We start from the raw sequence: 24,391 nt of genomic DNA on the forward strand, positions 1-24,391 counted from the left end.
TCTTTAGTTTTGGCTTCAGTAATGGCAATTGCTAACTGGATTCCTTCTGTTGGGTGTTTTAATTAGCACAGCAGCAGACTCTTCTCAGCTAGCGGACAGTTCCAAAGACGGCGTTGTTTCCTAGTTATTTAAGCTTTAAAATAGAATGAATCTCACATTTATAAAACACTAAAAAAAAAAACGGTTTCCCTGTAATACAAATACACTGTTCTTGCTGCATTGGACTTCAGGCAGTAGATGACTCTTCTGGTACAGAATTTCATATCATTGTATTACTCAGTGACTCGTTTGTATAATGCAAACTTCTGCAGATTCCATTATAAGAGATTAATTTTTTTCTTGCTTATTGGCTCCCCCTAAAGTCAGGAAGGGTAATTTATGCTTTGAGCTACCACAAACAGACTTGGATTACACATGCAACAGGCCTGGTTCATGTAGCGACCTGTTTTTAGCAGAGTCTGGTAGAGTATTTTTTGGTGGTCTGGGTGTGTGTAAATATTTGGGTGTAAGCATGAGGAGTTGTAAACAGTTTTGGGGTTTTGGAATAGGCTTGCTTTATAGCTCTGGTTATGCTGGGTTTTCCCTAAGACACAACAGTGTTTAAGGTTTACAGTTTGTCAATTCTATCAACTGGACTTTCATTATTCAACTAGTACACAGAAAACATAGTTTTACATTCTGGGGTACCTTTAAAGATCTGTTCCTTTGGGGACTGATGTTCGCTGTAAGTCAAGTCAATACTGCCATGGCACTGAACTCCACCATACAGCACCACAGGATCTTTTAGACAGGCTTTTATCTCTGGTAAATGTAATACAAAGGTAATGATGACTTTAATGATTATCACAAACTAGTTTTTTTCCCACGTTTTTTACCTTAAGACAGCATCTATGTACCTTGATGTCAGACATAGAGGAGAAAACTATGCCTTTTCCTCTCCTCTAATAAAACACAAGCTGTTCTGCAGAAAAGAAGAACCAGATGAGTCAACATATGGAGAAGCCGTGGCTGAATACAGGAAATACAGGGGTGAACATGGAAAAAAGGTTGACAGCTGTTTTATATCTATTCTGCTGGAAATAAGTAAATATTCTACAATAATTACAGAGAGAGACTGTGTAATTCTAAAGTTACATGATGTGATTCTGTGATTCAGCTTTGGTTAGAAAAAACAAGAAGTGTAAATGAATGAAATCAGTATAACCAACATTATGTCTGACTGAAAGGCCATGTATTGCTGTTCAAATGAATGTGATTGTGGCAGGTCCATGGGAAATCTTTAAAGAACGTGTCACTTCATGGTTAGTCACCTAGGGAACAGCAAAACAACCATACAAAGTAGGCTGGCCTATTGGATGCCAAAAAGAGAAGAGATTTTCACATGGTGGATTGAATTATATAGTTGGAATCAGCTCTGAAAAGGTAAGGCAAAAATAATAGTTTTATTGTTGCAAAGGGGTGGAAACTTTCTGATTAATTTCCAGTAAATTACTGGTATCTTTCCATGCAAACTTTAGCTCGGAACTCCATTCAAATTTTGGGAACTTTGGGAAATCATGGGAATTTACTGAAATTAACAGAAAATAATGGATAAATGAATGTCATACACCATCATCAGTTCCAAAGAACTTATGATGTACAATTTTTTGTCAACAGCAGACATAAAGGCATAATAACAATACGAATAAATTTACCATGGGAACAAACAGGTAATTATGAGAATAATTATGGGAATAATTACCCCCTGCATGCACTGTTCATTCCTCCATCACATGTATAGCACATGTTTAGATGTTCTAGACACTCACCACTGCTGAAAGCACACATTTAGTCCGAATGACTGCCTAAAGTCAGGTAATATTTTGACAAAGTTCATATTTGTATTGACAGTAATAAAAAACAAAAAAAACAAACAAACAAAAAAATCTAACAAGATGTAATCTCCCTGTTGCTCGTTATCTGGTAAATCAGAGCAGCTTAATGAGCAATTTTACTTGAGACTAGTGAACGAAGACTAGCAGTTTAGCAAGAGGTTACCAAAGCTAGCAACTGAAATGATGCAAAATTAGAATGAAATCTTTTTTCCTTGATTTCCTTTGAAAGATAATGTATGTATAGCTATATACATATATGCCATATTTATGTTTATTCACTAGAAACCCTTTAATAACTTTACCAAGTGAAAATAAGTTCTCAAAAAGGTTCAGGGCTTTTTCTGTACTATACAGATATCCTCTTCCTGAGATACAGCAATATAGATGTACCAAACCTAGCAATGTACTTTCTTGCCTCTGTATAAATGAGGCAGGGTAGATACATACTGCCAGCAGCAGTGCAGAAGAGGTTTTGTATATGATAGGAGAGGAATCTGCATCACTGCTGAAGCGATGAGCTGAGAGTGTGGGGGTTGCTCAGAACCGAAGTTGCGAAATCATTTAATGATGCCTCTTGGCCAGTGTATCCCCAACACACTGTTCAGTATATCCCCAGTACTAGATTCTTTCGCTTTAAAATACAGTTACAGTAGATCAGGCTGTCTACAATAAGGTAAAAGAAAAACTGCCACCTAAATACCAGATCTGAAAGTAAATAGATAAACACACATACACATACAGCAGTTCAGGTCACATATTCCACAAATATTATTATAGTAGACGGTGGTTTGCCATGTATTGCCAGGGGGTTGCCATAAAACTCTAGATATGTAATTCTGCAAACATTACAGTAACACCTTAAATAGCTATTTTAAATTATCAATGTAACACACACGTTAAATTGCCATCATAACCTTAACATAATTTTACATAATTACTTACTTAGTAGGGGAAACCCAATTACGTTTTCCTTCAGAATCCCAAAGTCTTTTGAAGAGCTTTTCACATAGCAATTGAGTTGAACAAACATTTGCAAAATAGACTTGCTGCTAAAACATTTTAAATACATCCAGTTAAATGGAAATTTGATAAAAGTCACTTGTATGTTTGTTGTGCAATCTTTTGGTTCACATTTATCACATTTTCACCTCCTCATTTAGAATTTAAACACTATTTACAACTAAAATGAAAAAAGATCACTACTGTTCATAAAAACGCAACTGTGGAACATGTATTAATTTATTCAAATCGATCAACTAAAAATCCCTTTAAAAGACGCACCATCCTTACACTGCTTTTTCTGTGTGATTGATCAGTTCTGAACTCCTTTATAAGTGGCCAGTTTCGGAAAACAAATATCACTGTTGACTGGATATTTTTGGTACCTTTTTTCACTGTAGTCCTTTGACATCATCTTGGAATGTCTCTAATCAACAGAAAAAATATTTTTTGGGTTCCTGTAGATCCTTCAATAGAGCTCCCTTAACCATAGTTGAAGCATTAACCTTGCAGAACGCAGATAAACCAATCAAGCTGGGATCATTTCTTGTTTTTAAATAGTTCCACATTGCAGACATTCAAACCACTCGATGACTAATAAAAACATAGCTGATACAGATCAATTCAAATCTTGATCAGATTGCACCATCTCTAACCTGTAACCATATATAGGATATATAACCTGCAAAAAAATGCCTGACTCAACTACTACCACACACATTTAATAAAACATCACATTAAATTCATAAATTAATTTCAATAAATTAGAACAGGGTTTTACTGAATCGCTCTATTAAGGCATAGAGGTACAGTATGGCTGTAGTGACAACTGGCTTTTAAAAATAAAAAAAAAGTACTTGCATATGGGGTATTATCCCTTTATTACGTGCACAAGGCCGCATCCTAACTAGTTCTCCGCGTCATCCCGTCCACAAGGGAACTGCTGTATCTTCTTGGCGATGCACTCTGCTATGCCTCGGCTGCTGGCTGTAATCAGCCTCCGAGACATCAGATCAAATGCCCCCCCTGCAACAAATTAAAACCAGACAAAACATAACTCCCTGATGTATAATCATCACCTATGCTTGTGCTCTTACAGAGAGAAATTGTATTTATAGCTACTAGAGACTCTTGGACTGTCAAGGATAAATCAGACAGGGGAGAAAGGGCAAAGTTCGAGCACTCTATTTGCAGGTACAAATAGCCATGACTAAAACTAGACAACAGAAAATGATCCTAATGTCCTAATGAAAGTAACTGACCCAGCTCGTATTGCTAGTTTGGTCAAGCTATACAAAGCGTTGTTGAGAAATTATTCCTAAAAGGCTTCCCCCACAGTTCCTCAGACTAAAACTTTCTTACTATGCTAAAACATTTTACAGGTTGATCAGACAGTTTACCTTTTCATAAAAAGCTTAGCAAAGTCATAAAATTAAAGCAGACTTCTGCTTACCTTAAATTTAAAACACTTCTAATGTCACTTGTAATGACAACAGCAGTCTCAGAATTTTTCAATCCCTTCATGTTTTTAGTACTTAGTAGGGCACCCATTTATTGTTGTGACCTGCTGCAAATGTGATGCACAGCCTGACACCAGCTTCTAGCAGTATTCCTCATGAGCAGTGGCCTCCAGTACACTAATGTCTCTAATGTATATTGCACATGACCGCCTTCTTCAAATCCCACCAAAGATTTTCTACGGGGTTCAAGTCAGGCAACTGTGAAGGCCACGCCAGAATCTACCAGGACTTCTTCTAAACCCAAGCCTTGGTGGTATCTGAGGTATGCTTGGGATAATTGTTGTATTGGAAGGTCTAATTATGCCTAAGCGTCAGCTAACTCACAGAAGGCATGATGTTTTCTCCTAGGATTTACTGATACTTGACTGAATCCAGTGTCGTCCAGATGCTGCAGGTTTCCAGTGCCAGAAGAAGCAAAGCATTTCTCAAGCATACCTGATGCAACTAATGAAGCCCTTGATTTGCCACCTGATTTGCAATTGTGTGCTCCAATGAGGAATTCTATTCAGGGGGTTGAATTATTCTGAGACTGCAATGGTAATTAAAAGGGGCATTTTGTGTTGAATTTGGAGAGAACACTTGTTATTTAAACTACTGGATTATTACAAACAGCTAAAATACTGTACATTTAGCAAAATCAACATAATTTACAACTGTATATTAGATAAAATGACAAAGTAGCATTAAAAGAACTGAATATCCAGTAATTAGCTTGCAAATACATCTTATGAGCAGCAGCTTTAAAAAAAAAAAAAATAAATAAATAAATAAATAATTCACAAACTACTATTTCAACTCACTTGTTTCCCAATGAGGTGAAGTTAGAGACCTCACCCACACAAAGAATAATTTATCTAATGCTTTTAATGACGCTACTTTACATACTGTAGTGGCTCAGTACTTCTAACTTGCCTCCTTGATAAAGATGAAAACCATTCAGATTATGTGCAACACTGGCCTACAGTCTACTTTAAACACATTTAACACTACATTTTACTTGTTGACATGCTCAACGAAGATTCAACAAAATAATTCATTTTATAGCAGTGCATCACAGTCTTAAGATAGTCAGACTAAAGACACATAGCTTATATTTTTGGTAAATCTATCATTCGCACAGTGATCTTTTTCCCTCTTTCTTTTGCTAGTGTAGCCATCTACATTTTTTGAAGCTAATTTGCTATGTACGGTGACACAAAACGCAAAAGTCCCATTTAACCTGAAGTGTAATTGTAGCATGCAGTACACTGAGTTAGGTATTTTGTATGTGTGAAAGGTCACAGCTTTTTGTTGGGTAACTGAGCTAACATCAGCATGGCAACAAATTAGTTGTGTTATTTCAAGGCGGCCTAGTTTTTTCCCTCTTAGCTACATCATAACAGTCAGTAGTGTTCCTAGAAACTCATGGTATGTAGTCTCTGGACACATTTTGTAGTTTATTACTAGGTTCTAGTGGTGCGAGTTTAGAATTCATGATTCATGTTTTTCAAATCAGTTCAGAAGTGATTCTGTAAATTAAAACAGTTTGATTTAGTAATGTAGTGAAACAATTTGATTTAGTAATGGAATTCCATGATTTCATTCAGAAATTCAAGCTTTGTTGAGAAATTATTCCTAAAAGGCTTCCCCCACTGTAACCATGTGATCCTCCTTAGACCAGTACCTGTGATGTCCATGATGACTCCTCCAGCCTCTGTAACTATGGCTGCCCCTCCTGCCATATCCCAGCAGTGGATACCCATGTGGTAGTAAGCATCGGCTGCGCCACTTGCTACCAAACACATATTCACCGCAGCACTGCCGGGGGCCCGGATCCTGTGGAAAGATGAAGCAGAACCTTTTGCTTTATATACATTTCTCACCACCTAAATTTTTACACAGCTTTAAGAAGGCCTTAAGTCCAGAAAGACATAATTTACAGCTTTAACACTTGAACCACTCTTTACACCTTAAGGAACTGGCTTTCTCCAGGTATTAAATAAAACTGGACCAGTCACAGAAGCTTTTGTGATGAAGTCTTTTTGTTAGTAATTACATTTTAATACAAATAAAATTTAAATACAAACTGCCCTCTAGTGGATGTATTGCTTAACAACCATGTCAACATAACGGACATATAGAAATATGTAGACAGTGACGGTTACATTTTAATTATTATAAATGAGCCTTTACTCAGACAAAATTTATACAGTGTATACAACAGTATTGACAAAGCTTTCTGTCTCTGATAGTTTTGGACAAAGACTACAGCTGTGGTATGTGTCACATTGCTCTGTGGTCTAATTTCATCGTTAAAAATAAACCCTCCCGTGAGGACACACCTAGTACCAGCAGCCTATAGTGACATCCTGCTATACAATGTCTTAAAACCTAATAATGCTCTAAATGACCAAGCTGAAAAAAGGTTAAAAATCTGGGTCAGTACTCACCCATGAACTGGGATACTAAGGATGCTCTCCATGTTTGCCATCATGATCCTGAAGTGTTCTGGATCTTTCTTGAAGCCCATTTCTGTCAGTATTAGGGACTTGGTGATGTCTAAGCAAGGATAATGGGCGTGAGACCTCTGTGAGACCTCTGTGAGACCAGCTCACGTTTAAAAACTACCATCATATTCAATGTAAAACTATTTTTAATTGATGGCCAATTTGAATTAGGCATGTGTATGTTGTTATTTTTTAAAATATGTTTAGATAAATGTATGTAATTCAGAATAGGAGAAAATATAGCAGCTAATGTTGTTACATGTATTTGTATTGTCTCATTCTGTAGTACATTAAATCGCTAGATAATCAGAAAAAAAAATGTTTTTTATGCTAGTGTCACAAAATGTGTTAATCCTAATGCTTATGCCTCTATTTTTCATTCAAATATCAAATATTGTTAAAATGCCTAGCCTTTACTTGCGAGCCTAGTAATTGCTTTACTGGACTCACAAGGACTGACCTTGCTGCCCTGAGACTTTGATTGGAACTCCATTGCAGAATGCTCCTTTCCCCTTTCGAGCAGTGTACATTTTGTCCTCCATGCAGCTGTACACAACCCCAAACTCTATCTAAGGAACAAATGAATAAAGCAAAAAAAAAAAAAAAGGCAACATAAGAATTTATTACAATAAAAATATGTACAATATATGTATTATTTTAAGTCTTCTGTCTGTTAATCAAGACAAATATCTTCTACCTTATTTAAATAAAGAAATAAAGCAATGAAAGTTAGAGTATCAGGTCTGAAGTCAAATTGTCAAATTGCAGCACTGAAAAGGTCTTGCACTATCAATACATTGTGTGGCTTTAATGTGCTGTAAAACACATTAGCTTAGCTTTTTGTGGTGTACCATGTAGAGACAAGGGAGCTGTTAATAGACTAGTGAACCTACTAAAACCAAGTCTCTCACAGAACAGCATATTAAACAATTGAGTCACTTGTGGAAAGAATTTAAATGTGGGCACTGAACCTATTAATTTCTTAACCATATAATCATCAGGGCCCATTCATTATTATATATTAATTTTACAGAAGCTGTGCAGTCAAGAGTTTGCCAATTCTCTAGTTGTCAATACCTGTCAATAAGATTTTTTGACAGTTTGACAATCTAATTACCTCTTAATTCAACAGGAGAATCAGTGAGCTGAACATTATCTTAAACAGAAAACGGACCACAATTGTAATGTGCCTAACAAGATGGAACTAGCTTTTTAAAAATAAGTGCTTTACCATGACAATGCTAACAGTCATATTTCATGCCCTATTAGCTTCCATTCATTAATAATCTCATCAGCAAGTACAAACCTGAATTACCTCTCCTAGCACATCTTGGGCACAGAGAGAATTTAGAAGTGCAGCAATTTAACAACCCAAATTACTCATATTACATTTCAGAATCATCAGCTAATAGGTTACATTTGCTATACCTGTTTATTCACTGTAAACCCAATGGAGACGGACACAAAAGGGAACCTAGATAGAGAAAGGAACAGAAAGTGTTCTAAAGAGCTCCATGTTAAAGTTTTCCTTTAAAAAAAAAAAAAAGTATGAAGCATTCCTTTAAGTAGCCTTTTTGGTGACCTTCTATTTACACTTATATTGTACACACTGCACAAAATGTAGCATATTAATAACACAGCACAATATCAAACAAAATTCACAATATTTTATATGTTTTTTATATTTTCATATTTTTAGGAGGTATCAAACTTGTAATAAAGTCCTTGAGTGTCTGAGTGACTGAATAGATCCTTTGTTGACACCCAGCATTAGAGTGATTACAAATCATCTGTGTTATCTTTCCAATAAAAACATTTTCTATCTCATAACTTACATTTTTGGGTAAGCAAACTGTTCATTACTGTTCACATGTATCAAGTGTTTAAATTGACATCATTATAAAATTGTTTATTATCAGAACTGTCCACACATTTTGAACATTTGAAATTGTAGACCATATGCATGCACACATGCTTAATTTGACTTTTCAATAATCATTCAGATCTTTATTTATTTTTTATTATCTATATATAATCTGTATATTGCTATTGGGCCAATTTCCATACAAAATGTCATGAATTCCTTTCATATTCAATTGAGAATTCCAAATCAGAAATATATATTTTTTCATACTTTAGATTTTATGCTCAAATCAAAAATTGAAAATGGAAAAAAAACGTACCAGTGGCCGAAGTTACGGTCTTGTTAGTCATTCAGTTTCGCTAGCCTTGACAATCAATCTTAGAGTCTCATTGTTTTGAAATTAAATATGGAGCTATATAATATTGCATCTTGTTCACTTGTTCATTGCTGTCATGTAAGACCACACATGCCGCAACTAAAATAAATTAAAAAAACAAATAAACAACTGAAATGACTAAGAATTATGGATTCTCGATTGAATATATATCACAAAACAATCCAGAAACTGATTAGTCTTGACCCTAGAATTGAGTTGGAAAATACGTGCATTGTTAGGTTCACAAGAACCAGGTATTAATTACACACACACCTATGGACAAAGTTTGTGGTTCCATCGATGGGGTCGATGATCCAGGTGGGATCATCTGTAAGAATACTGGGGGCTCCAGCGGCCACTGACTCCTCACCTATAAAACTTACAGGAGGATGAAAAACGACACACAGACAGAGCGAGAAAGAGAATGAACAACTGGCAAGCGGAGCTCAATTGATGTATTGACTCAATCTCTGAAAAATCAATTAGACAGGCAAGACGTTCAATCTGAAATTCTGACACAGCACTAGGCAACCAGCACACTATGCCACCCTAACAGTTCAGTCACTGCACTGAAGCGCAAAGCACCTGTGAGTGGGGTATTTCTTCTTGATGGAAGAGATGATGAGTTCCTCCACCTTCTGGTCTGTCTCTGTGACCAGGTCTACTGGAGAGCTTTTCTGCATGATAGATATGTCTCTCTGTAGTGCTTCACGAATCATCTGAAACACAGACGCGAAAAGAAACATGAGATCAACTGTTCGAGAAAACAGCCTTAGTTTGGAAGATACTTAACAATACAAACTGAACACTGACCAAGGAGTTACAGTTGTGCTACACCTCTCTCATGCTATACTGAGGTCCTTACCTGTTATATAGTCCTCACAGCACTCATGGACCAATTTTTCATTATTTTAGATAAATGTCTAACATAATTGTTTTTATTGGTTAATCTGAATATTTTTGCTCACTTGTATGTCATTACTGTATGTTATTTAGTAATTTACTAATTCAGTATCCCATAATTTATTTTGTGTGCTATTGTTTTGCCATCTGGTTTTGACCTGAAGAAGGTGGGTTCCTCTCAAAATTTCATCCTCTTGTTAGTTTATTTTCACCCTGTTCTTCAAGACCACACAGGACCACCACTGAGCAGTTATTATTTGGGTGGTGGCTCAGCCTCAGCACTGTAGTGACACTGGCTGACATGGTGATGGTCTGTTAGTGTTAGTGGTAGTTAGTGTTGTGCTCGTACAAGTGGACCAGAAACAGCAATGCTGCTGGAGTTTCAGCATTACTGCTGGACTGAGAATAGTCCACCAATGTTTCTGTCTATGGCTTCTACACAGTTGACCAACTAGGTACAATTGTCTAGCGTGAACAGCAAGCGGATACAGTGTTTAAACACTCCAGCAGTACAGCTGTGTCTGACCCACTCTAACCCACAACACCACCACGTCGGTTTTACTGTAGTGCTGAAAATGACCCACCACCCAAATAATACCTGCTCTGTGGTGGTCCTGTGGGGTCCTAACCATTGAGGAACAAGGTGAAAGGAGGTTAACAAAGTATGCAGAGCCTGGAATTACAAAACTACAGAGTGCTATTATATGGTAAGTGGAGCTGAGTGTAATATGGTAAATGGACAGGAGGTGGAGGTGGTTTTAATGTTAGGTTTATGAATGTTATATATCTGAAATGAACTACAAACTCTAAGTATTACATTACCGTACTGTACCTGTAATAGTCTACCATGAACCACCGGTTATGTTAGTGGTAGAATATTCACTGCATTCATTTTCCCAAACCCATCGGCACAGTTTTGTAGCTTCTTCACACCTGATTCAGCTCAAGAAGGACCTACATAATTTGCTAATAAAATGACTCAGGATCAGGAATGGCATGTACTCGCTGTGTATGGAAGTGGGAAACACTGCTGAAATGTCTGAGAATATACAGACATTTGGACCACTTACCTTTCCGGCCTCTATTGTCACCTCGAGGCAGTAATCCATGCATTCTTGCCAAGGATCTGCCATAACTGTAGAGGTATAGACCGACCTCACTGTAAACAGAAAGTAATACAAAAGTCAAGGCAAGGCAAATGTACTTATATTCAATTTAGGTCAAAATAGCAACACAATAACACAACTTCAAAACCAAGTTGATCCCTTCATAGCATAGATTGAGACACTGTTAACAAATTCTGTCCTCTTAATTAAAAAAAATAATTCCCTCAATTTCACAAATCTTTCCTACAATTTTATAAATTGTTTTTCACAATTTTATTAATAATTCCTTCAACTTCATGAATCACTCCCATAATTAAACAAATCATTCTTGCAATTCAATAAATCATTGTCTCAATTTAATAAATTATTTCAACAAGTTAATAAATAATTCCCACATCATAAATTGTTTATGCTATTTAATAAACCATTCCCTCAATTTAATAAATTGTTCTCGCAATTTAACAAATCATTTCCTCTATTTCATTAATAATTCCTACAATTTATCTGAATCGTTCCGACACTTTAGCAAATCATTCTTGCAATTCAATAAATCATTCCCCCAGTTTAGAGAGGATGTTTTAATGTAACCAGAGAAACTATTGATTAAATTGAGGGAACGGTTGATTAAATCGAAAGAAGTCTCTGAATGTTAGCTAGTAATTTATTTACATTTTAGGGGCTCCGTAAGAAGTGAGTGAAGGCATTAATTATAGCTAATACACCAGACCAAGCAGACCAGTTAAACACACCAGACCAGTTGAACACAAGTTAAATGCACCAGACCAGTTTAATGCACCAGTACCGCTAATACATCAGACCAGTTAAATGCACCAGACCAGTTAAATGCACTACCCCAGTTAACACACCAGACCAACCAGACCAGCTAAATACACCAGACCAGTTCAATACACCGGTCCAGTTAAATACACCAGACCGGTTTAATACACCAGTTCAACCAGACCAGCTAAATACACCAGACCAGTTCAATACACCGGTCCAGTTTAATACACCAGACCGGTTCAATACACCAGTCCAACCAGACCAGCTAAATACACCAGACCAGTTCAATACACCGGCCCAGTTAAATACACCAGACCGGTTCAATACACCAGTCCAACCAGACCAGCTAAATACACCAGACCAGTTCAATACACCAGACCAACCAGACCAGCTAAATACACCAGACCGGTTCAATACACCGGTCCAGATAAATACGCCAGACCAACTAGACCAGCTAATGGACCAGACCAGTTCAATACACCAGTACCGCTAATACATCAGACCAACTAGACCAGTTAAATACACCAGACCTGCTAAACACACCAGTCCAGTTAAACACACCAGTCCAGCTAAACACATCAGACCAACCGGTCCAGCTAAACACATCAGACCAACCGGTCCAGCTAAACACATCAGACCAACCGGTCCAGCTAAACACATCAGACCAACCGGTCCAGCTAAACACACCAGTCCAGCTAGACACACCAGACCAGCTAGACACACCAGTCCAGTTAAACACACCAGTCCAGCTAAACACATCAGACCAACCGGTCCAGCTAAACACATCAGACCAACCGGTCCAGCTAAACACATCAGACCAACCGGTCCAGCTAAACACACCAGTCCAGCTAGACACACCAGTCCAGCTAGACACACCAGTCCAGTTAAACACACCAGTCCAGCTAAACACATCAGACCAACCGGTCCAGCTAAACACATCAGACCAACCGGTCCAGCTAAACACACCAGTCCAGCTAGACACACCAGACCAGCTAGACACACCAGACCAGCTAGACACACCAGACCAACCGGTCCAGCTAAACACACCAGACCAACTAGACCAGTTAAACACACCAGACCAACCGGTCCAGCTAGACACACCAGACCAACTAGACCAGCTAAACACACCAGACCAACTAGACCAGTTAAACACACCAGTCCAGCTAAACACACCAGTCCAGCTAAACACACCAGACCAACCAGTCCAGCTAAACACACCAGTCCAGCTAAACACACCAGACCAACTAGACCAGTTAAACACACCAGTCCAGGGAACAGGGCTGTGCTGAGCCAGTGCCGGTCTGGGGGTTTCTGTCTGTAGCAGTGAAGGACACTGAACTTCATTTGGGTCCAGTTAACCCCGACTACCAGTAGCTGTAGCTGTAGCTGTAGCTGGCACACTAGCACCTCCCCGGAGCAGAAACGCTGCTGTCTGGCTATGAGCGACCAACAGGACATGGAGAATAACTGCGGTAAATCAGCTGAAGTGTTTCTGCAGTGCTGGCTAACAGACACAGGACCAGTGCGGTGTTTCTGACACAGGCTTGATCTGAATGGAGCAGGTTAGCGAGTTAGCCACTAAGCTAGCTAGCTAGCTACTGTTCTAGCAGGGAAAAGGCCTGTAGCTGAAGTTACATGACCAGAATGAAGACCATACCTCACCCACCTTAGCAAGCCTTTATTCAGCAGTGGTGGTGCTCGGGGGTTTCGGTGCCCTTGACTTATCTGAGTCGTGGTCCAGCTGCTGGAGCACCGCTCTCTCTCTCAGACGCACAGCAGCAGCAGCAGCAGCAGCGTCTCCAGGACCCGCCTCCTCCAATCTGGAGCTCTCTTCACAGGAAGCCTGGAGACCCCCAGGTTCAGGTCAGGTCAGGGTCCGGGTGGGCAAAGCCAAAGGAGACATTAGAACTGAACTGTTTAGGATAAATTAAATATAATACCTGGTTTATGTAATCAATCCTTAATCTGTTGCTGCTGGTGGGGCTACTCCAGACCTGTGCTTGCATCCTAAGAACTGTACTGAAAACAGCACAGCACACTATATATACTGTACTTTCAACAGTAGTGTGTGGCTGGCACCCAAATCAATAAAAAAAAAAGATTTTTTCTTTACACTAAATGTCCAAAAGTTTGTGGACACCCCTTCTACTGAATGCATTTGGCTACTTTAGGTTGCACCCATTGCTGATACAGTGCAAATACACACATACATACAGCTTCTCTAGTTCCTGTAAAGAAGAAGTACTGGCTGTAGAATAGGACTCTATGGAGCAGATAAACATGAACCCATTGGCACCATGCCTAATGCCAGGCATGGGCTTGAGGGGTATAAAGACCCCCAGCATTGAGCTGTGGAGCAGTGGAACTGTGTTCTCTAGAAAATAGAGATTTACTAGACAGTTACTAGAGATTCATTTAGGAAGAAACAACAAATAAGCAGGTGTCCCAATAGTTTTGTCATATTATGACATATAACATGTTATTATGAGATGATATGCCATAGTAATGAAGTAGTATTTACAAGATGTTCCATGTCATACTGATGAGTATTGTTTTAATGACATCTCATGATCTCATTTAATAATTACAAAATGTGCTGTAATTAATAATTATGACAGTCATTTTCCCAGTATATTATCTCATAATAACAAGATTTTATCTTCTAACTACAACATGATCTATGTCATAATTGCAACACATCATTTTTCCGACCCACAATAACAAGATATGTTCTCGCCATTTTGCTTGGCAGCAACACATCCTGTATTTATTCTGATGTTTTCTTTATGTTTAACAGGTGAAAACACGCTGCTGATATCGGATGTTTTAAACCACAGTTTTGCAGGACAGTTTTAAATGATTTTTAAACAATCTGCCTGGGTCCTGGAAGCCTTTGCACAGTACTGTATACTGTGTACATAGGTACTGTATATACCACAGTATACTGCATGTGACCTACCTAAGTACTGTGTATAGCATCTAATTCAAACCACTACACTAGTTGCAAAAAAAGTGATGCAATAACATGTAGCTGAAGTTCTTGATGATACTTGATGATAACTACCCATAATACTGGACCTATTGATTCTAACTGATGACCGTAGTAATGAAGAAGGGAAGGGATATTCAATGAAATACAGTCCTTGTCATTGTCCTTGTACTCAGTTCTTTCCAACTGAGGAAAATAGATGCATTCTTGACAAATCGCATATACCCCTCCCTTTCGTGCAGATGCCGCCCATTGTAATTAAAGTCATGGGAGTCTGTGTGTGTGTGTGTGTGTGTGTGTTTGTGTGTGTGTGTGTTGTTTAGGCATCACGTCCATGCCTGTAACGGTTATGTACTGCTAAAACAAGTGGGAGGAAAACCTCTCCGTATGTCTCAGGATAGGTTCATTTGGCCCAGGAACCAAAGAGGCCAAAGAATTCCTGATTCTGCGATCAATAAAAAAAGAGCAGTTCTTCAACGCAGTCCTCTGAAGACTTTCCCTAGGCTTGCACTGGAGGTATGCACTGCATTTGTATTCATTGTATACAGTGTATTTAAAATATGATACATTTTTAAACCTGATCTTCAATCAATAAAAAAGTAGTTTTTAGCACTTAGTCTATCACATTTAATTTTATTTGTTCACATAGGAATTTAACAAAACAGCAGAAAATTCAACTGGGAATAAAAGAAAGAAAATGACATAAAATAAAGAAATAATTAACTGAATTAAAAAAATCAATGACCACCATCAATGCAACTGCATTTTGTTATTCTGAGAACTGAAATCAAGAAGTGATATTTTCTCAATTCTCAATGTTTTGATCATTAATTATACACTGCACAGATCCAAAAATAGATAATCCTCTATATACTCCTCTGGGGTTGACTGGATATCGCTTGCTCCCTGTTGCAGGTATAATGTACATTTTTGTCAGTCTATGTAGTCGGAAGGCCAGAAACTATCCAGTATGATTTCAGGTATGTACACCAGCAATGGTGAAGAACCCCAAACAGCATGACTTAAGGTGATGTGTTTGTGCTTTTATACTATTCTGGGATTTTATCAAATATCTGATCAAAGGCCAGATATGATGCAATGATAATAGACAATGCAATGATTATAGATCTGGCTTTAAAGTCTATGTTCAAACAAACTGGATCCCATTTATTCAGATTCATCAGATTTCTTTATGTCTTTTTTCTGTCCTTTTTTTTAAGGGCTTGCCATCATCATGTTCTTCATTGGTCATGTAAACGCTGGGCCTGGGACAACCCCGAACTTAAAACAAATTGTGATTGGACGATGCTATGATTACATTACCCTGGTGAACCCAAGCTCCAGGTGAGATGTTGTGAACAGTGTAGGATAGTGGACACCTGGAGATCTACCACACCTGATCATCTGAAGACTGACTTTAATAGGATTTGTTGGGGAAGTGTCAGCCTGTGTCGTATTTCCCCTCTGCTGAATCTTTGTGTTGTATCTTGTGTGCCCATATTGACGGTTATTGATGATTCTACCATCAATCCTCAATCCTCAATCCTTGCTTATTAATTATCTTCCTCCAGTCCTACTTCTCCTATCCAGCTTCTGTACGTCTTCATGTGTGTACTATGCAGGTACAACTGTGAAGACATATGGCGTGAGTTTGAGGAGGCAGTGGTGCGGAGGACACCGTGCAGTGTGCGGGTGAAGGATTACCAGAGAATGTTCCGGGCAGTCCCTCAGACCCTTCCTTGCGACAGAGTGAGTGTCTCTGTAGAGAAACCAAACCTGGCACAGAACGTAAGGGAAACGTGGGTTGACTTGGGGGACTGCTGGGTTTCTGAGAACCAGACTAAGCTTGTCTTGTCTTGTCTTTTAATGAAAGACTGGACTTATGCTTGATAATATGTCTCCACCACTTACATTAGAATAAACACTTGGGGCCCTATCTTACACCTTTTGCAAGGCGCGTCACAATGCTCATTGCTATCTTACAACCAGCTAACAGTCTATTTTCAGTGCTCGCGAATATATCTTCGCCAATGGTGGTCTCGAAATGAGGTGTGTTCAGGTAAATTTCTGGTGTAATGCTATCTTGGCAGTAAATTGTCAACACTGATGCATGCCCAACACACGTACACCCCCGCTTTGTGCCATTGAAATAGCAATTCGACAAAGTCAGACCGCATCTGGCTCTTAAAAGCAATAGCTGATTGGTTTATTGCATGTTACGCCCAAAACACACCCATGATTCATTAAGAAACTTAGAACATGCCTTTTGCATGTTTCGTACTTTTCCCGTCAATCCGATAGCAAAGACACACCGACAACCCCCCCTAAACCATGCTGCTTGGTGCACGGCTGACGGTTCCCCAAAATATTGCTAAAAATTGCAAACGGCCTTCTTAAGGAAGGGCGTTTATAGTAACCATCCTACACCAAGTGTTTTAGAAGCAAAATATTTCTGCCAAAATAAAAAGCTTTAACAGACTCTTGCCCATTTGGATATCCTAACTGTTGCGTGAAACAGTCCACCTCCAGCTGTATCCCATTTGTCTAAAACAGACTTGAGCATGGTAGTCAATTTGATAAAACAACTGAATTTAACTAATAAATAAAATCACAGAGAACACTTCAAGATACTATGATTAGTTTTGCTTTGCAATGTATTTTGTGCACTTTTCTCAGTATGTCATGCGTTGTCTATCTCTGAAATATTCACAGGTTGCCTTGCAACTTGTTAAAGGTCTATCCACAGGGTATTGTGAGGGCCATTCTAAAAGCATGTTCATCTAACTTTAGGTAGTCCATGGTGGATTTGGGGGTTAATTTTGGATCTTTAACCTGTTGTTGTGAAGCCATCCTCTTTTTTGCTCTTTTATTCACAGTTAAATTAGGATCATGACATTCACATTTCACATTTTCACAGTTTGTTTTGGAATCCATTCTTCACTTGCAACTGGCAGCAACACAACCCTAAACCATGACAGAGCCACCATCATGTGTCACAGTTGGCAAGGTGTTTTTTGCATGAAATGAGTTCCACTATTTTGCAAAATAGGCCTTCTCTTAACACCGTTTAATGCAAGTGTCCAATAATTTAGGGGAGCGGTCTGGTTGCTCAGTGCTAACTGTGGGTATTAGCTTCTGTAATATGCAGACTTTAGACACCAGATACATATTGGCTAAATTCCTCTATTAGTAGCTATTAAGTGTTGCTTATTAAGTTGTGATTTTTTCCACCAAACTATCACTTATTATCAAACCTTTCATTAGGAACCAGCTAAAGGACAATCATTACTAAAGCTATGCAACCCTGTTCTAAAATGTCTCATCTTTTATCCAATATATTGTCAATATACAGCTACTGTTCTGGAGCAAGACCCGGGACCTGATGCACAGCTATGCAGCCGTCACAGCAAGGTTCTGGACCTTAGAGGACACTCTTGTGGGATTCATGTTTAATGACCTCATCTGGTGTGGGCAGCAAGAGAGAGGCAGAGGTACCGACATCAGCATACATACAGACAGACCACCAGACAGCAAGATAGCACTGCAAAGCAATGGATAGAATCTGACATTATTAAAAACCTACTAATGACATTAAAACCCTGCTTTAATGAACAAAACCTCTCTGTTGTTGAAAGGATTTGATTTTCAGTCCTGTCCAGAGTGGTCGACATGTGTGACCCATCCTGTGTATTCACTTTGGAAGCGAGCGTCGCAAAATGTGAGTCTGGTACAACAGATTTGGAGATTATTCCGAAGTCACAGCACCACTAGAACGATCGCAACCCACATCTTGGTGCAGCTTAGCACTGCTACCTAGTATCCAAGAACTCTTACCATTTATCTACGCTCCCTAGCCATTTTATCGGCTAGGCCTACACCCACCACATATGTACATGTAGTAGGTTTACAATTACTGATAGTACCCCATCGGTTGCTGCACGATTTGTTAGCCATCTTCAACCCATCAGTGAAAAAAGACCACAATGGGACCACCACCACTGACTAGATATTATTGGGTGATCTAGGATAGTGATAGTGGCACATGCTAATTGGGCTGGTAGGAGTCCATCGGGTACAGCATCATTCCTGAAGCTCTTTAACACTGTGCACAATTACTGGCCACTTTATCAGAAACACCTATAATTTAGTTTACAGTTTATAAGTACATTTTGTGTTAACCTGATTCCGTTAAGTTTTGTAAGTGTGTTAGAGCATGGAAGTGACCAAGCTTTCCTATTGTTTGCAAGTTTCTGACCACCCCTTAATGGATTGGGTAGGGAACGATGGACAATTTTTTTTTTAAATTTATATCATAATAAATAAAATGACCAATCTGAATAGGTACAGGGTAGCTTCTTACACCTATGGCACTGCCGGCGGGCCTAAAGTGTTATTACAAACTTCTATTAGCAAAGAATAGCCCCACCAGTTTGTACAGCAGTCCCTGTAGTTACTGAATAACACACCTTAGTGTGTAATAAGACTTGCTGCGTTAAAGGATTAAGGGGATCGGCTTTCATGTCTCATCAAGAAGAAATGTATATTAAGCAAAAATTGAATGCAGCAGTGAGACTCCATGGAACCACTGTTTTATAGAACCGTGGAATCAGATTCCAGTTCGACCTGGTCCTATGTGTACCCAGATTTATCACAAAATACAAAAGATAGACACAAAGCATTCTTTTATTGTAAGCAGGATTGGTGTAGTATTTTTGTTTTGTACGGTTTTAGAGTGGAAACAGGAGAAAGGAGGTGTGTTCATGCTGTTTGTCTTGACAGTTCGCTGCAGCAGCCTGTGGAAACATAACAGTGCTCCTGAATGGATCCATTCCGAATGCTTTTAACAGGAAGAGGTAAGAAAAAAAAAGGGCATAATTAAGTTAGTTTACATTACAGCTATATTAAGGGGGCCATAAGTATTTGGACAGTAAAACATTTATTTTGAATTTGATTTGTTTCTTTTTCCTCTATATATCACCTCAATTGAGCTGAAATCTTGAATAAAAGACTTGTAGTTTAAATTTGAGGGTTTCAACAAAAATACTGTATTAAATTTTTAGGATTTGCAGACATTTTATATATAGTCCCTCCATTTTTACAGAAGATTTTTACAGATTCAGAAGTAATCGGACAATTAACTGATATGCAGTTAATGCCCAGTTCTATTGTTATTTGATAACAAATATACTAGATATATTACATTAAATATGTTAGAAAAATTTGTGTTCCACAGTGTTAAATTTGCAATTGGCAGATTTTTTTTTGTTTTTATTAATCATTGGATTTAGAAAATCTCAACAACAATCTCAACAAAGTGAAATTTTCCTTGTATACAAAATAGTTACATGTTAAAAACACACGTATTCATGCTTATTCATTTTTTTTGTGTGTGCTGCAAATTCTCATTGGGATGAGAACTCTTTTGCCCATGTTCTGTAAAGAGTCTGAAAGAATGTATCTGTGGTCAGAGCATGGATGGGTTTACAAATGAACTTGCTCCTGTATTTTCACATTTGCGATTAAATTCTGTCAGGAAAATGTGGCATTCCATTGTTTTACACTGATTTATTTCTCTAGCATGTTTGGAAGTGTGGAGTTGGACAATCTGAACCCCAGGATGGTGTCTCATGTCCATATTAAAGTCATTCCGAATCTGGAAGGTCCATTTGTGTAAGTAATAATAATTTAATAATAATAATTTAATATAACAGATTAGATTGGCCAAGCACCTTTTTCCCATCTACATTATGTACTGCTCAGTCTGCTACAATCTAGGGTTGATACATCAGCAAACTGACAATAATACAAACACCATTGCAAACTTTAAATTTTGCAGTCTTTAAATAGTTAAGCGATGTTTCTAGTTAAAAGGCCCCATATCCTATATTTTTCTTGTTACTTTTTATTGTTTAACAGTTATTTAGTTAAATCTAAGTAAAATAGGACAAAAATGAAACAAAGTATTCAATATTTTCAGTAAATAAGATCTAAACGTAATGGTGGACAAAAAAAAGCCAACAACAATCTTTATTTTTAAGATTAAGAAAATATTTTAGGACATATTTTCTTTTTACAAAATACTGGGGAAAAAAAGAATTTCTTTCCTAAGACACCTCTGTGAATCTGGCACCTGGAGCTTCTTCACATGCTTCTTTCTATTTCCAGAGAATCCTGCTCAAAGGGCTCCATTGTGGAACTCCTACGTGTCCTAGAAAATCGAGGATTCCGCTGGTCCTGCACGGACAGAGATGTGTATGTGTTGTTTTTATTTGCTTATTTTTATCACTTTTATCATGCAATGTCCATGACTTTGTCCGCTACACACACACTGCACAAAGCACTTGCAGCACTGTTTGCTTGGCATGCACTTTAATAATACAGGTTTATGTTTCAAAACAGAACACTGATGATTCTCCAGTGCATGAAGAACCCCCAACAGTCAAGCTGTCAAACATGTTCCACCAGCCTCTTACACAGAAAGAGCCTTTATCTCTAACGTGCCCACATACAGCACAGGAAAGCGACGACAGTACATTCCTAAGAGTTCAGGTGTCAAAATGGCTTATGTGGAGACATACCATAGGAGAACCACATTTAGGTCCCTAAAGAACATTTAGATCCTCGATTGTTTTGGTTTGTAAATATCAGACATGTGAGTTTTACTTATTCATTTATTTAACAGGACAATTGCTCATTGATTAACAGAAAAACTGTAAATTAACTGTAAATAAGCCAAAATGATTTTATGGAGCCTTTATGGAGCCCTAAGCAGATTTTAATTTGGGGCCTCCCCATATCACCACCTCAGCACCAGATGCTTCATGCGGGCCTTTATCGACCACCCAATCGGCGCATATCTACAGTGGCAGCAGCCAACAGCAAAAATTTATTAACTTAGTATTAGAGTGCCAACTATGAAAGTAAATGAATATAAAAATCACCTTTACCTGTGTAATACCATTTTATTAATCAGTGTTATTTTTTAAATATGTATTATCATGATATTTTGGTGCTCTTGGAGGCCCCCCCTGGTGGCGTTGGGGCCCTATACAGCCGCGTAATTCGAGTTTCCCTTAAGCCGGCTCTGATCCCATATTTCACACACAGATAACACACACAGATATGCTGAGTCATTGAACACAGGGTAAGTGGGTGGATGGGTTCAATACACGGGTCCATTAAGTTGCCACTGTTGGGGCCTAGCTTTCCGAGCTGATACAAAGAAAAGAATTTCATAGTACTGTACAAGTATGTATGACAATAAAGGCACATCCCTGCAATGCAGAAAATGCAACACAGTGACAACACTACATGCTAGAAAAGGTCAGCAGGCAGCTAGTATTCTAAAGTTCACATTTCATTGTTAACAAGCCACAGCTTCAACGTGCCAGTCCATTAATTCCACTTCTTAGATGCCGCAACAGAGAACACTGACTGAAGGCATCTCTGTGGTAACCTTAGTACTTGTTCTTGATGATAAATGTCTGTAAGTGGAGATACTGTATAATATCTTAAAACAAGGCAACGTTCAACATAGTTCACATACATAAAGATTGTCCAGCTCAGAAGTGCAACAGCTATGTAAGCTGTTGGATTTGTGGTCTAAAACTTTAAAAGGGTGTTTATATATAAGTTTTGATGAATTCACTGTGGATTTGTTAAACGGTGTCCAGTTGGTCAGTAATATGGGAAATGACCATAATATTTGTATACTGTAATGCTTACTAGTTTCAGAGCTCAATGATAAAATAATAAATGTTATTAAATTAAACCTTATATAAAATGTAATAAATGAAACCTTAAACGAAGGTGTGTTGGCTCATTGAGTGCTTGTTTGTGATGATAAATGTGAGGTCAAGGGGGTGGTCATTGTCTTATATCTTTAAAATAAAAGCAAAGTTTAACATATGTGACATATTTAACATTTTTCCAGCTCAGACTAATGTGTCTACTTAAAATCTGACAGCACGTGACAGCTGTGAATGCTGTAGGGATTCTGAGCTAAAACTTTAGGAGTGTGAGCAGATTTAATTGCTCATATATATAAAACTGAAAGCTGTAAACAGGTGTTCTGTTAAGTTGTGGTGCTCGTCGATATGTGTTCATTAGCGTCTTTATGCATGGGCAACCCCCAATTATTAAAGTTTTTGTGTGTTTTTCATGATACTACTGCTTTCCTCTGGTGCATTATACAATCTGAGCTTACTGTAATGGTTTGACTGAGTGTTTAAAAAAATGACAACCCTTTACCTTGATATATTGATTTAAACCGTCCACATATGCTGCTTTTACTTCTACTAATCCTGCTTCTACTTCCAAATATTCTGCTGCTTTTAGCCAATCAAAATTTCCTACCTGCTGTTTTGCTCAGGCAGCTTTACCTGAACACTATGGCAGCACACTTTGACAAACTAGCCACATCATTTCTGTGAGTGCAGCTTGAAGGTTAGCCTACCTTTAAGTTTTGAGGACACACCATGACAGTACTTCATAATTAGCTATATTCCAAACTTAACATTATCTGATATTCCCTCAGCTAGCAAAGAGAATCATATGAACGTTTTTTAAACGTTCCAGGAAGGCTAGCCTGTAATGTTACAGAAATACGTTGTAAGAACGTTTCTTACAAAAGTGTAGTCATTGTTACTGGCCACCTGAGGGCGCTCTCATCTTTAAAAGAGTCTGAGAAAGCGTGACCCAGAGAGTGCGCAAAAAACACTGATCCAAACCAACCCAGCTAGCTTCAAGAGGGTACAGGGTGGGTCCCTTTGTGAGGAGTCTAAAGGCCGTTGTTGTGTGAGCGTATGTGTGATTCAGTCTGGTGGAAGACACTGTTGAAGAGTCTGGAAGTGATGGCCCAGATGCTCTGGTACCCTCTGCCAGCCAGATGGCATGACTGATAAGAGTTTGTGAAATGGATGGGTGGGGCTGTCCACAATGCTGTGGCTTTGTGGTGGAAGCAGTGTCTGGTGTAGCTGTCTGTGGTGGACGGGGGAGACACCCTGAGGATCTTTTCAGCTGCCCTTACTATTCGCTGTAGGGTCTTGAAGTTAGAGGCATTGCAGTTCTCAAAGCAGAAAGTGATGCAGCTGCTCAGCATACGGTCATGAACCATAGAGGAAACGTAGTGAATAGGTGCCTTTTTGTTTTACTTAATTTTTTATTGCCCCCAACACTAGAAGGGCGAAGGCTAGCCCATGTCTCCTTCAACACATGTGAAGCCAGCCATCACCTCTTTTTTTACGAACCGCCGCTGATGAAGCATCGTTAGGTAGCCAGCATGCTCGAAGGAAAACCCGGCTCCCCAGCTTCGACACAACAGCTAACAGACGGCTGCAGATGGCAAGCAGCATGACCTGGGATGTGATCCAGCTGATCATAGTGGCAGGGTCTTCCAGTCCAGTCCGCTGGACCACTCTGAGCCCCTTATTTAGTTATTTTAGCCTATTCAGTGTCTGGTGTTTGGTCTGGCCGAGGGTCTGTGGAGATTGTGG

General features: G+C 38.6%; 2 protein-coding genes across 4 annotated transcripts; one reads left to right on the plus strand and one right to left on the minus strand.

Moving 5' to 3' along the window:
- Window positions 1-13,733, minus strand: LOC140565353 (inositol monophosphatase 1-like). Of its 3 annotated transcripts, none has more exons than XM_072691237.1 (9): window positions 13,575-13,733; window positions 11,093-11,181; window positions 9,705-9,838; window positions 9,393-9,497; window positions 8,308-8,353; window positions 7,340-7,448; window positions 6,823-6,931; window positions 6,057-6,208; window positions 1-3,899 (listed from the first exon to the last, which is right to left on the minus strand). In XM_072691237.1, the coding sequence occupies exons 2-9, from the start codon at window positions 11,153-11,155 to the stop codon at window positions 3,781-3,783; spliced, it is 837 nt and encodes a 278-aa protein (XP_072547338.1). In that variant the 5' UTR covers window positions 11,156-11,181; window positions 13,575-13,733; the 3' UTR covers window positions 1-3,780. The 3 variants fall into 3 exon arrangements, with proteins under 3 accessions (XP_072547338.1, XP_072547346.1, XP_072547354.1); XM_072691245.1 differs by having other exon boundaries at window positions 13,566-13,733; XM_072691253.1 differs by lacking the exon at window positions 9,393-9,497.
- On the plus strand, window positions 13,219-22,746 carry LOC140565376 (ADP-ribosyl cyclase/cyclic ADP-ribose hydrolase 1). Its single transcript, XM_072691264.1, has 11 exons — window positions 13,219-13,380; window positions 15,221-15,413; window positions 15,813-15,877; window positions 16,118-16,241; window positions 16,520-16,646; window positions 18,250-18,388; window positions 18,533-18,615; window positions 19,677-19,750; window positions 20,475-20,567; window positions 21,063-21,149; window positions 21,297-22,746. Exons 3-11 carry the CDS (start codon window positions 15,868-15,870, stop codon window positions 21,391-21,393), a joined length of 834 nt encoding a protein of 277 aa, XP_072547365.1. The 5' UTR covers window positions 13,219-13,380; window positions 15,221-15,413; window positions 15,813-15,867; the 3' UTR covers window positions 21,394-22,746.
- The last annotated feature ends 1,645 nt before the right edge of the window (window positions 22,747-24,391 follow it).

Source organism: Salminus brasiliensis, chromosome 1 (assembly GCF_030463535.1).
Source record: "Salminus brasiliensis chromosome 1, fSalBra1.hap2, whole genome shotgun sequence".
NCBI classification, from domain to species: domain Eukaryota; kingdom Metazoa; phylum Chordata; class Actinopteri; order Characiformes; family Bryconidae; genus Salminus; species Salminus brasiliensis.